Source organism: Paralichthys olivaceus, chromosome 6, assembly GCF_024713975.1.
Source record: "Paralichthys olivaceus isolate ysfri-2021 chromosome 6, ASM2471397v2, whole genome shotgun sequence".
NCBI classification, from domain to species: Eukaryota; Metazoa; Chordata; class Actinopteri; order Pleuronectiformes; family Paralichthyidae; genus Paralichthys; species Paralichthys olivaceus.
The window spans coordinates 5,474,537-5,487,604 of record NC_091098.1 but is presented as its reverse complement, the minus strand read 5'-3'; the positions used below and the strand labels follow the sequence as shown (position 1 = coordinate 5,487,604).

At 41.3% G+C, this 13,068-nt stretch overlaps 1 protein-coding gene across 2 annotated transcripts in view; it reads right to left on the bottom strand.

Annotated features, from left to right (window-relative positions):
* lamb2 (laminin, beta 2 (laminin S)) overlaps positions 1 to 13,068 on the bottom strand; it is a 48,301-nt gene that overhangs the window by 6,347 nt on the left and 28,886 nt on the right. The window contains exons 10-26 of one of the 2 annotated variants that reach the window (XM_069526062.1): positions 12,572 to 12,760; positions 11,656 to 11,835; positions 10,896 to 11,008; positions 9,678 to 9,757; positions 8,304 to 8,439; positions 8,048 to 8,206; positions 7,444 to 7,571; positions 7,225 to 7,354; positions 6,940 to 7,132; positions 5,788 to 5,931; positions 5,150 to 5,381; positions 3,991 to 4,160; positions 3,589 to 3,624; positions 1,248 to 1,472; positions 944 to 1,161; positions 751 to 847; positions 88 to 269 (exon numbers count right to left, since the gene is read on the bottom strand). In XM_069526062.1, the coding sequence (XP_069382163.1) occupies positions 88 to 269; positions 751 to 847; positions 944 to 1,161; positions 1,248 to 1,472; positions 3,589 to 3,624; positions 3,991 to 4,160; positions 5,150 to 5,381; positions 5,788 to 5,931; positions 6,940 to 7,132; positions 7,225 to 7,354; positions 7,444 to 7,571; positions 8,048 to 8,206; positions 8,304 to 8,439; positions 9,678 to 9,757; positions 10,896 to 11,008; positions 11,656 to 11,835; positions 12,572 to 12,760 (2,612 nt within the window). The remainder of the gene's footprint in view (positions 1 to 87; positions 270 to 750; positions 848 to 943; positions 1,162 to 1,247; positions 1,473 to 3,588; positions 3,625 to 3,990; positions 4,161 to 5,149; positions 5,382 to 5,787; positions 5,932 to 6,939; positions 7,133 to 7,224; positions 7,355 to 7,443; positions 7,572 to 8,047; positions 8,207 to 8,303; positions 8,440 to 9,677; positions 9,758 to 10,895; positions 11,009 to 11,655; positions 11,836 to 12,571; positions 12,761 to 13,068) is intronic. The other variant, XM_020089354.2, reaches the window with a different exon arrangement.

Genomic DNA, 13,068 nt, shown 5'->3' with positions numbered 1-13,068 from the left:
ATTGTGAAGAGTGGGATCATGGTTCACTTCTCAACGATCGGTTATTCTGTTTTCCACTTCTAAATGAGGACTGGCGTGTGACTGCACCTGAACAATGCGATCCCAATCCCCGAAGCACTGGTGGCAGGGCTGACAGTTGGGGAACTGGCCAGAGAAGCCTCTGGCGCACTGATCACAGCGTACACCTGACACCCCCTGCTGGCAAACGCAGTGCCCAGTCACGCGGTTACACTGAGAGGTCTCAATGCCACGCCAGTCACAGTCACAAGCTGGAGGAGGCCAAACACAAGGAGTGTATTGTGAATGTTGTACAAGAGGACAGTTTAAAAATGAAAACAGTTAAATTTATGTTTGTATGTTATATGCAGAATTTTACCAATTGTAAATTGTTAATTGTCACCATAGTAGCTGTCAGTTCCAAATCTATTTCTTCAATTTCAAGTAGTCTTGATTATCATGAAAAGGATTATGTGCAGTGCATTTTCAAATGAATGCTCGTAGGATGTAAAAAGTTAGGGCTGGTAATCCCGGAAATGTTAGCAAGAGCAGGCAAAAAAATGTGACAGATACATCCCACCCCCTCCAATCAGCTCTCTCGTCAAAGCTGTGCCCCCAAAATTAGCTTCTTGACATACATCGCTTTCTCTACTGTCCAGAGATGAGCTGTCTATAACCATCTCTCTACATCAGCAGCTAAAACACTTAATTTCTGAATTGAAACTACTACACGATGTGCAGTTATGTCCTCACATCTGCACTGCGTCCTTGGGTCTCCCCAGTAGTTCTCCTGACAGTCTGTGCATGTCTTCCCTCCAAAGCCATCACGACATTGACATTGACCAGTAAACTGCAAGATAGAAAAAGATAAAATATCAAATTAACAAAGGTCACAGGCGATTTGAACGTATTCACAATTTGAATAAAGGGTCTTTATGTTCCGCACCTCATTGCACGAGGAGGTGACAGAGTTGTTGGGGTCACAGCCGCAGGTTTCACAGCCTCTCCCGCTGGCCAGGTTCCAGTGGTTGGGGGCACAGTGGTCACATGTTAGACCTACGACATTTTGCAGACACTGGCACTGGCCCGTGGCGCGCTTGCACACACAGTCCCCCCGCTCCATACACTGGCTGCGTTCAGTACCCAGGAAGTTACAGGTGCACTCTGAAATGAAAATAGTTACAAAAATCATGTTACTTCTTTAATGAAACAACATTAATGTGCAAGACCTTTTGGAACATGTTACCCACTCCTGCAGTTGCGTCGGGAAGCATCCCCAAAATAGCCACTCTTGCAGATGCCGCAGCTCGGGCCCTCAGTGTTGTAGAGGCATTTCCTGCACTCTCCGGTTTGCCTTTCACACGCATCCATGTCTGACATGTCTATGTTGTTGTGGCACTGGCACGGCTGGCAGCGCCCCCCAGGCTGAGAGGGGTTGCCAAAATAACCAGGGGCACATTCATCACATCGATCACCTAGGTAAGAGAAAAGGCAAACAGGAAAGAGAGTGAAAGTTAAAAAGACAGAAACTTGAACTTAAAGCTGAAAAATCAATTGGTAATTAAAAGTAACACTGATCTTTATGGCCATGTTGAAGAAACTAAATCTGAAAGCGTAGGTCTCACAAGTTATGAAATTCTTAATATTTCGGCTCATCAGCACCACATAATCATAAGTATCTGGACTTTGAAAAGATTCTGCAAAAAACCACACAGACTTGAAGGAAATTGACTTCTGTGAGAGAAGAAATGTTTGGTAGGGATCACCTGTATATAGTCGGTAGGTTCTCCTTGCTGCTTATTTCATAAAAAAAAATGTTTTTCTTCCCTTAATCTCATAGAATTAAATATTTATTCACGTAAAAATTGAGAGTTTATTCTCTGAATCTCTTTTACAATACTCATTCTGCATATTATACTCTGTTATATACTATGCTACTATGCCAGGCCCCTAGACATAGCCTAGAATATATTAGGGGAAACTGTCTATTGACAAAACATATTTGTACATTTTAGACTTGATTTAACCCATCTCTTTAAAGCATGAACATTATTCAATTCGTACATGTTGCTAGAATCAGTTTTGTTACTTATCACTCAGTGACGTTTGTTAAACAGCTCTCATTAGTAACATAAATGTGTCATCACACCTTCAGTGGATTATAAACAACATATTGACAAATGACACATAAGAGAGGATGTTTCCATCTGCTTCAAGATTCTCTACACAGACAAATGTATCCACTCTGGACACTTCCTGGTTCACACAGTATGAACTCACACTGGTATATCCATGTGTTGATTTTACTCATTGCATTTTTCTTTTAATGTTATTGCTTTTCTTGTGTTATTGTGTTTGGTGAGCAGAAGACAAATTTCCATCTTGACGGACAGTAAAGATATTCTATATACTGTACGTTTCTGGACTCTGTTTGGACTCAGATGAATTCATATTTGGAATGTATGACACCAGAGGGAAGACTAGATGAGAGAGAAATAGAAAAGAGAGAAAGTTTAATGGAGAGCAGGGATGAGAGGGGGCAAAGGGGAATAAGATGCAGTGGTGGGCCGAAGGAGAGAAATTGGGGTAGAAAATAGAAGAGCTGTTCAGGAGGGGACTACGTATTTCTTCTATTATGGTCTGCTTTACTACTTCAAATGGGGGTCCATAGCACACTGCCAGGGGGTCTGTGCATGTTGTCATAGTGACAATATTTTTTAATACATGAATAATATTTTTGTAAGACAATTCTATTTTGTTGTCCTCTCACATAAAAAAGGAGATATTTACAAAACAGGGCTATGTCAAATTATTCAAAGGGACAATATTGAGGGGGAATATTTTCTCTATTGTAAGGGAGGTCCTTGGAATAATTGAGAATCTCTCTTCTACCAGACAGGTCAATAATAATAATTTTTTTCAGTAGCCTACAGTGCTCTACACTGTGCTTTGTTTAAAAATGTAGGATAGTTTCAAAAAAGGACATCAGCAGCTGTTCGTCTTTAACAATACAACCGTTTTCTCTCTTGTCGCTGAATTCACTTCTCAACCACATCCCTGCGTCATTCATCTTGTAAAGGTGAACAGTTAAACCTCCACTTCAAATAGAGGAGACAGAAGCTGACCCAGACTGAGAATCACACCAACATCTCTGTACAAACCTTTCTCACATTTTTCTCTTTTTTTTGTATTTTCAGTGGAAACATTTTTTTTTAAGTAATGTTACACAATCACACAAATAGAATTCATCTGGGTCAGGTCGTTGTCATGGGGACATTTACACAGACCTGGTTCAAATGATGTTTTGAAATGATTTAACCATGCGTCATATAAGTTTAATGTCATTTTATGATTAAGAATTAATTATATAAATATATATATGTATATATTTATAATATTATTATATACTTTGAGCCAGGTCTCACACGGGGGCAGGAGTGCATTGTGGCACAGCACCACTACCGGGGGGGGGTATTGAGGACACACATGGATATAGGATAGTTAAAATGGAGGGTTGGAGGCAAGAATAAATGAGGAGCAGGAAGTGGAAGGGAAGGGACGAGGGTGGAGGGGTCAACCATCATTACTCACGCTTTAAAATGGCCACCCCGGAGCGTTTAACAATCCCTGTGCCAGTTATACAGGGGGAGGGAGGGAGGCAAATAACAAATAATACAAGTTACCATCCACCAGAGCCCGCCGACAAACATCAGTCTTACCTTATTTTCAGTTACTTCCTTTGGCTTGTTGTGTTAAAAAAAAAAAATTATGTTATAGCACTGATATATTTCAGAACTGCTTCGGAGGCGTAAGGAGCCTCAGTCTCTTTTGACTCAGATATGTTTTAGAGTTACGTTTGAAAATCATCCAAAGCAAAACTACGCAGCATGTAATGATGAACAGGAGAAAGATGGCGAGGAGGAAGCAATGGATGAACAAGACAGCAAGAAGAAGACAAAATGAAATTGCAATAATAATAATAATAAAGTTTACCTGTGTAACCCTGGTTACAGTTGCAGATTATTTGCCTGTTACGGTTGTCCTGGTAACAAGATGCAGCAAAGTGGCGTCCGCTGTTGGGCCCGTCTGGACAGGGACACGGACGACACTGACCACCGAATGGTTTGCCCAGAACTGGGTTTCCGTAGTAACCATTGGCACACCTACACAGGCGAATGAAATATAATGTGAATGTGGTACATATTTTGCATGTTATATCAAAAGTGTATGCACAGTGAGTTAAAATAATGTTTCTTTTAAATTCAAACAATGAATATCTTATTGGGGAGACAATGCCCTGTCTTCATCCTCATATCTATATGATAGATAGGGTTGAACAATGAGTCCACTAATGCCTGTCTTTTCAAGTTACATTTTTACTGCAGTAAAAGACGACTCTTTACGATAAAATAGTTAGATCATGCTATTCTGGTTCATAAGTTAGTGGGAGGTCTCATGTGTATAAATGTCTAAATAAGCCAGACTATTTTAATGGCGGTAATGCACCTTGACGTTGGCGACCCGCCAATAAACGGAAGAACCAGACTAATTACATGTGTTTGATTATATAGGGACTGGTACAAGAGTAATACCAGGCATAGTAAAAAATCATTGATATTGTTCCTTCAGGTTTAAAGTCTCTCACTGAGCAGGTTAGACAGCATCAACAGTGTTAACAGCACTGCTTTAGTTGGTCACTGCTGACATTGCTGTCTTTTACTTTCTGAATCTCTGAAACCAGGACTTGACACTGGGTAGGAGCCTCATTTGTTATTATTAGGGCATTAATTAAGCTGATTTCCTTTCCTTGTGCACGTTCTCTCAAATACACCTAGGCAGCATTCATCATATTCACACACGTTATTCTGACATTTTTCTGAAGATAGAAGTGTTTGTTTAATCCAACATAACATGTTAATCAGAACTCACCATACAAACAAAAGTGATGTGTAGAGAATTTTAGGATAAGAGTATGAACCCGTTCTTGCATGAGGCCCATTGCGTGTTATATTCTATATTATAGTCTTATTTTATTTCAGTTCATATTTGTTATGTGTATGTTCTTTGTTATAGAACTAAAAAACCTAAAACATTGATAATACCAAGCCAAACCGACATCTTAAGCATGAACCCCCTCATGCTGAAGTATCACCTGTCACACTTGTCCCCTCCAGTGTTGTCCCTGCAGTTGATGCAGGCTCCGGTCCTCTGGTCACACTGGTCTGCGTGTCCGTTACACTGGCATGGTCGGCAGTTGGGGAAACCCCAGTGACCCGTCTGGCACCCGTCGCAGTGCTGACCAAATGCTCCCGGGCGGCACTGGCACTGACCGGTGAACTTGTCACAGAGTCGAGTCACAGAGCCTTCCAAGCTGCAACCGCAGGCTGGACAGAGGGAGGCACAGGAAGAGAGAGGGGAAGTGAAGAAGAAAACGAATTCAAGGCAGAAAGAGAAAGAGAGGGATGAAAGATATATGATAACTTTGCATTTGCAGTTGTGCACAGAGAGACAGTAGAGGGCGCCACTATGCTTAAAACCGATTCAAATTTACAGAGTTCATTGTTTTAATGTTGTTGTAAAGGAGTCACTTTACCTCGTTAATATAATATATGACAAAAGGAAATAATCAAATATCAGAATAAAACTGAGCTTTTGCTGAAAGTGATTTAATTTAGTTTAAGAGAGTAATATGGACAATGTTGATATGTTCCATCACACAGTATGTTACCTTAACAGATCTGCATCTCAAGCGAAGTTGAAAAGGCCTAGAGTTGTATATGACTTTCTCACCTACGCAGCCTGAGGGTCCGAAGCCGTAAGTGCCTGGCGCACACTGGTCACAGCGTCGACCAATCACATTGGGCCTGCAGCGGCACTGGCCCCCGCGGACATCACACAAAGAGCTGACGGAGCCCTGGGGGTCGCAATTACAAACTGGACGAGGACAAAGAAAAAAAGGCATCATGAACACACTGTTCAACTAATACAGACTGACTCCTAACATAATGATGACTAATTTTACACTTCACTCAACCTGTTGATTGACAGCTGAGACTTGTGTGGTGTGCCAGTGGTGTATTACTCAATTACTGAAATGGAGGCTCGTTAGCCTAGAAAGACTTTCATTTCATTTATGTTATTTCAGGACCTGCTGAGTCACATGCAAACCCTACCACGGCCTGAATTATACAAAGAGCGGAGTCTAACTAGCTCTAAATTTCCCTCTAATGCGTGCAGAATGCCAAGATCAAAGCCTATTTGGCTGTGATAGACAACATTTTTAGAGCCTCTGTTCGAATTAAAGCGCCTTCATGTTTCAGTAGTGTGAAACTTAATCTCTGGCTTGGTTATGGCTCTTAGGTAAATTGTTTGCAGTCTTTGAGTGACATTATATACCAGGGTATATCTAGAGGACAAAAGCATCATATCTATGTAATCATATCAGGAGGAGCAATTAAGTCGGAGCCCAGACGCCAAACACTAACATGTTCTACTGTTGCTATAAATGTTTGAACTTGAGTTGTCTGACTGAAATAAATCTATTTTGAAAAATGTAATTAAAAATGTTAAAGGGGGATTTCAGTATTTTTTTACCTGGACCCTCTGTTTATAAATGTGTGTGTAAATTAATAGTATTTACAAAAACTTTTGGAATGGGTCCAGTAGGTCATCTCTGCTGGCAGCCCAGATTCAGCAGCAGTGGCTTCTTATGGGGCGACTTCGACAGTCCAGGAAATGTCCGATAAAAGGGTTTTTTTTCACCAATAAAGGACGCACAATAAACACAGTGCCCAGGTCGAAAGACACTGCAATTCCCCTTTATCTTCAACATTCAAGGGTGGTCAAATGTCAGGAAGAGTGTCATGTCACCCTGTAGCCTCCTGCATTGTATACAATATTACATTAATTCAAGGCAGTTTAATAAGCCGTTTCTCCACTCACGCAGAGCGCCATCATTTATGATGGCCGACATGCTGGTGATGAGCTTGGCACAGGTGTCACTCATCAGGGGACGGGTCACACCCTTCGCCCCCTCGTGGCAGCGGTACCGCTCATAGGTCTGCTTCCTGATGTTTGAGGCTGGATCCCCTGCGTTGAACATCTCCATGGAGGAGTGGCGTGGCATCAAGGCGATCTGGAGAAGATGAGGAGGGAGATGTTTGTGTGTGGAATGAAAACTACAATTTCTTTATGAGTCAGGTGCTTATTGAAAAAAAAAAATCTCACCGAGTCCACAAGGATGACGGCGTCTGCTCCAGTGAGGATACTGTTGGCATCATGATAGCGTCTGAACTCAAAGCGAAGCGTGTATGTCACACCTCTCTCCAGACACACAGGCTGAGGAGGGATCACAAACCTGAGGCAAACAGAGTGAGCTCACAGTTCACATTAGGCGATTACGTGTTATGCTTGAGTGTGTGTTGGTTAGGTGTTTGAGCCACGGACCTGGCTCCGGCGGGCAGGGAGGCTGTGAGCCTGTCATCATCTGGGATGGTGTTTCCACAGGGGCTGCTGGTAGGAATCGGCCCTGGACGGATCACTGTTATCCGCACCTCCTCCCAGTCCCGTGGCATCTATAGAAAAACCGAGTTAAACCGTCAATACGCAGCCTGGAGCACACTGACCATGAAATATGAGCATGAAAAAGGGGAAAAGAAAAGTAACAAGGTAATGGCTGTCTGGACTGAAAGACAGGACATCAACCAACTATGGTTCGGAAAATGATTAACGTTTAAAATAAACATGATTTTTAGACTAATGGCTGTAACATGCACAACATCAAGCATGTTTTGAGTTAATAGGCAGTTGAGCTTTGTCTGCAAAGGAAAGTATATCAATTTGATAGCTCTGTCATACCCCTCTCATATCTGTCAGTCAGGAGTCTTATAGGTTAGCATAAAGCTTTCTATACAAATGAAAGTGTAGAAGCTATGGATTCAATTAACTATTCCTTTTAGGCTTTATTTTCCAGCGAATCTCTTCTTTATGATCCTTTTTATTTGATTTATGATCTTCTAGGTAATAAATGCACCTGCACAAAACCACTGACCTGTGACTCGTAGCGAATGAGCAAGTCATATTCCATGGAGTAGGGGATGTTACTGATGAGGAACTCCAGGGTGCCGCCCTCAGGAACCCGAGCGAACCCCATGCCCGTCCAGGTGGCAGGCCGACCTGGCTGGTGCTCCTTGGTCTCCAGCATACAGCCCTAAGAATATCAGACATATTTCTAAAGTTATCTTTCCGTTCTAAGGCCATAGAATCACTCCAATACATGTGTACATAGAGAAAACTAGCTGGCTCACCTGTCCCATTTTGGCCAACTCTGCCTCATAAATGAAATGATCCAAAGCCATGAAGAAATATCCGGACTCCACCTGTGTACACTGGCGTCCCATCATGTGACTGCGGCAGCGACACTGACCACTCTCCATGGAGCAGCTACAGAGCAGACAAATAACTGTTATTTCCCTGCTTAATCATAAGTGGTTGTATGCGTGCAGTATAACCAGTGCAGTTTCCGTCTACATATTTCTAAATCATTGTTTTCCAAGATTAACATAGAATCACTGTGACCTTAACATTTGACCACTGAAATCTAAACACTTGAGTGTTAAGTGACAAGTGATTAAAAGTTTCAGAAATTCCCTCAAGTCGGAGTTGAGATATCACAAAAAAATTTTAAGGCCGCACTGACCTTTGACAACCGAAATCTAATCAGTTAATCAGTGACGCCTTGAGAACATGTTCGCCAAATTTGAAAGAATTCCCTTGAGGTGTTCCAGAGATATCACATTCACAAGGCAAAACGTGTTTTAAAAGGTCACAATGACCTTGGACCACCAACTTCTTCTGAAGTTTCATCTATAAGTCCAAGTGAATGTTTGTATCAAATTTAAAAAAGTTCCCTCATGATGTTCTTCAGATATCACCTTCACGAGAATGGGATAAGATAAAATAAGATAGACTTTATTCATCCCACACAGGGGAAATTTGGACATTACAGCAGCAGAAGGGCATTAAGGTAGAGAAAAATTAAATTAAAATAAGGAAATAAGAATAAAATTATACATATATATATATAAAAATATAAAGAAAAATGTAAACAGTATACAAGGATACCGGAGACTGATGTATGTACGTACAGACGGACAGACTGACATCCCCAAAAAAATAATGCCTTTGGCAAATAGCTGTTGCTGGCACGGAAGCAAGACAACTTACAGTTTAAATGAGTTCACTTTTAAATTCTAGTGGCAAAACAGGACATGTTAGGCGATGCCCACCGTCAGTATGAGTCATCCACTCGGAATCATAAATGTTTGTGAATGTTTTTATAGCATAGATCTAATAGTAGTTTAGTTTGGATTAAAACAGTGGCCTGACTGACTGAGTGATTACATTCATGCTTCCAGTATCAGTGAGTAACTGTATGACTGCATTGTGTTATATATTATAGGATGTCAACTGCACAGGAGATGATTAACATTTAGCATTTAACAAGAAGTGTAAAGAAATACTGCTCCCAGGGTAAAAGGTGGAGGCCAATAAATCTGATGCTGCAGCTGCTGCTTTGGGGATAATGATCAGTTTCTGGATGTTATTAAGACAGAAACTAATAATTTGTAACAGCTCCAAACTTGATTTTGACTCATGACTGAGGCTACAGCGCCACTCACTGGTTGTCCAGAGCTCCTCCGATGTCACACTCGCAACCTCTGCAGCCGTTCAGGTCGTGGCTCAGTGCCCAGTGTTCAGGCTGGAAACACAGGAGGACAGAGGGACAGAGAGACAGACAGTTAGCTCCAGACAGACATGACGCATCACATGCTATTACTGTATGGACTGAGGGGAACTTCCAAAGCAGTTTGACTGTCATGGCTGCTTGTGAGTCATAAATATTGTATGCAGCTCTCTAATCCAATAAAACATCATCCATCGCCTCCAGGGTTATTTTATTACTACCTTGTTCCTTCCAGTTCACTTTGTCGGATCTTCTCTTTCAAAAAGAGCTGACTTTACAATGTGGATTTTTTATTCTGAGGCAGCTTCTTCTGTATTTGTACATTTACATATAACTTCTATATTTATTCTGTTTCACCACAGTGAAAGTAATTTGCATTTTCTCTTCAGAGGGATTCATTAAATATTATTTCCACTGATGTCATTATTGTTTCTAAAATGAGGCTCTGCACAGTCAGGATCCGCTTTCGGACCAGGTCCAGGCCCTGACCATTTTAGGCCTGCTGTAACCCACACCAACCGGACAAGTCTCAAATCCCTGGGCTAAATTTAGACACAGGCTCACATTCCTGCCTACACTATTCCTGGCTGAGTAGCTTTGGGACAACAGGTTGAGTTAGAGCAGGAAGCTGATCACCACCACGTGGGCTGCTGGGGCAGAAAGTGTGGGAGATAAACAGGAGAAAGAATCAGAGGGAAAAGTAAAGAAGCATCACTAACCAATTAGACTTTGGGCCTTCATTTAGATATTAAAGGGTCAGTGTGTGAGATTTAGTGACATCTAGTGGTGAGGCGGCAGATCGCAACAAACTGAATTCCCCTTCCTTCCTTTCCAAGTATGTGTGAAAATATCAAAAATAAAATAAAATTGCCCTCTCAACAGCCAGAGTCTAGTTTGTACACTCTGGGCTCCTGTAGAAATATGGTGGTGTAGAGATTCTGTGGAGGAGGACCTGCTCCCTATGTAGACATAAAGGTCAGAGAAAATATGGGAGGGTATTTAGTTCCCAGCCACATACCACCAATAGTAAGTTAGTAAGTAAGTAAGAAAAGTAATTTTATATATGAAGATTTAAGAAAATCTGAGATTTTTCATTTATGTAAGAAAACAAACGTTAAGCCTAAAAAGACGTCTTATTGCTACGTCTTCTTACCAGACACTGGTCACAGCTGCGTCCAGTGACGAGACGCTTGCAGAAGCAGTCTCCACTGATGGGGTCACACTGGGAGCTTCCTGACACCGTTCCTCTGTTGTCGCACCAGCAGGCTGCAGAGCGAGGGCGAAAGTCGTGACGTTTATTCACACACAACTAGTTACTGCAGCACATTGGAACGAAAAATCACCATCAAAAAATTACTGAATAAGAAACTGCAGGCACTGTCATCATCTCATTACTGAGCCCAGTGGGAGATGGCAAGACTTCGACTGATTCATTTTACCGAAATCTTTTTAAACTTTTAATCGTCTTTCAGTTCAGAGAGAACAGTTCAGAGGAGCTTTTATTTCACAATCTTTCACCTAAAATGCTGCTACCACTGAACACCAGTCCAAGATAATGATAAAGGATAAAGGACAGTCCTTTATGTAATAAAAACAATGATTTATTGAGTGTAGGGGTTCATCATTGAAAAACGTTTTGAATCAATAAGGATTCAAAAGTTTGAATCCTAATAGATTTCCATTTAATGATTTTTCATAACATTAAAACACTGTTTATGATAAAGTATCAGATCTCTATACAGCATCTTTTGTATTCTACAGTATAATGGTTATTTACTGACTGATATGAACGTATACAAACGCAAAATCAAATATGCATTTTGGAATTTTTGAAGGACCTCATCTCAGAATGACAGTCTAGGTGATTACAACATTTCTGTGTTTGTGTGAACCGTCACAGAGAAGGTACTCACGTTGGCAGCCCTGAGGGTTTTCAGCGCTCAGGCCAAAGAAGCCGGTTTTACACTTGTCGCAACGTGGCCCCTCGACATTGGCCTTGCAACGGCACTGACCTCCCACCATGCCGAGGGAAGGCTCTGTGTGGCTGTCGCACATCCCCCCGTTCTGAGAACCATCCGGGTCGCAGTCGCACGCTATGGGACAGATGAGAAGTTATATGGTACATGTTGAGTAGGTCTGGTTTGTGTGTGAGTTTATGTTATGATGTTGGAATAGAATTTTGTATTTAAATAAATCAGTGCAGTGCCTGTTCTAAACCTGCCTGTTTGTAATGTTCTGTTTTCTTGTCCTGTGTTAAAGCTCTGGAGCTACTTCAGAATTATTCCTGGTCATTAGTGAGTCCTCCTCAAGCAGTTGTGTGCGGAGCTTTTTATAAACAGTCTACGGTGCAGAGTGAAGTCAGAATACTGTTCATCCTGCAATTTTACAGTGAATGTTTTTCATAAAGTTAAACAGAATTTGCTTTATCACTGTTCAGTTGTTTGGTTTATATATGAGGTTGAATGACTTATTTTAATTTCAGAGGTCTGTTAAGCAACAAAATGTGTTTCTGTGTCTAATATGGTAAAAGAAAAAAATGATCAAAATGATCTGGCAGGACAGGTTTTGTTTGCCGACGCTAAGGACATAGAAGAAGAGCTTGGTCCACAGACTGAAGCACCGCCTGACTGCTAAAGAGTGCTTGTTATTCAATTTCTAATAATTTAATGTGTCTAAATTGCACCAAATTTATTACTGCACTTCCCTAGATCACTAAGATGATACATGCCCAGTATGAACGGTTTGTGAGATATGCATTCCACAGACAGACAAACAGGCTTTTGTCGAATTCGGTAGAAATCCTCTAATCAGCCACACAAAGACACTCACCTACGCAAACCCGTGGGTCCCTTATATCCTTGATGGGGTCTTTGTAGTAGAACGGTTTGCACATCTCACAGTTGCGTCCCATGGTGTTGTGCTGACAGTCGTCACACACTCCTCCGCTGGCGTTACCCATGGCCAAATACACCGCCATGTCAAAGTGGCACGTGGTGGAGTGGCCGTTACAGTTACACTCTAAAAAACAGGATATGAATTCCAACAGATTTGTCATAAATTATGTTATTCTGCTTTTTCATTTCCACTTTCTCCCAGAGATTTAAATCCAAAAAGCATCTTAGATTATATCTTTTCATGTGTCAATAACTCTAACATGTAGTTATATTAACTTAAGTATGAATATTTACTCATTATATACTCACCACTCTGGCGATGGAGGGGTGGGTGAAGTGTTTGAGTCCATAGAACGCTTTAGCAGTTTTGGGGGTAAACAGCATTGAGGCTTAAGTCGTTTACTGCTGCAGTCACTGCAGTTCTTAAGAGTT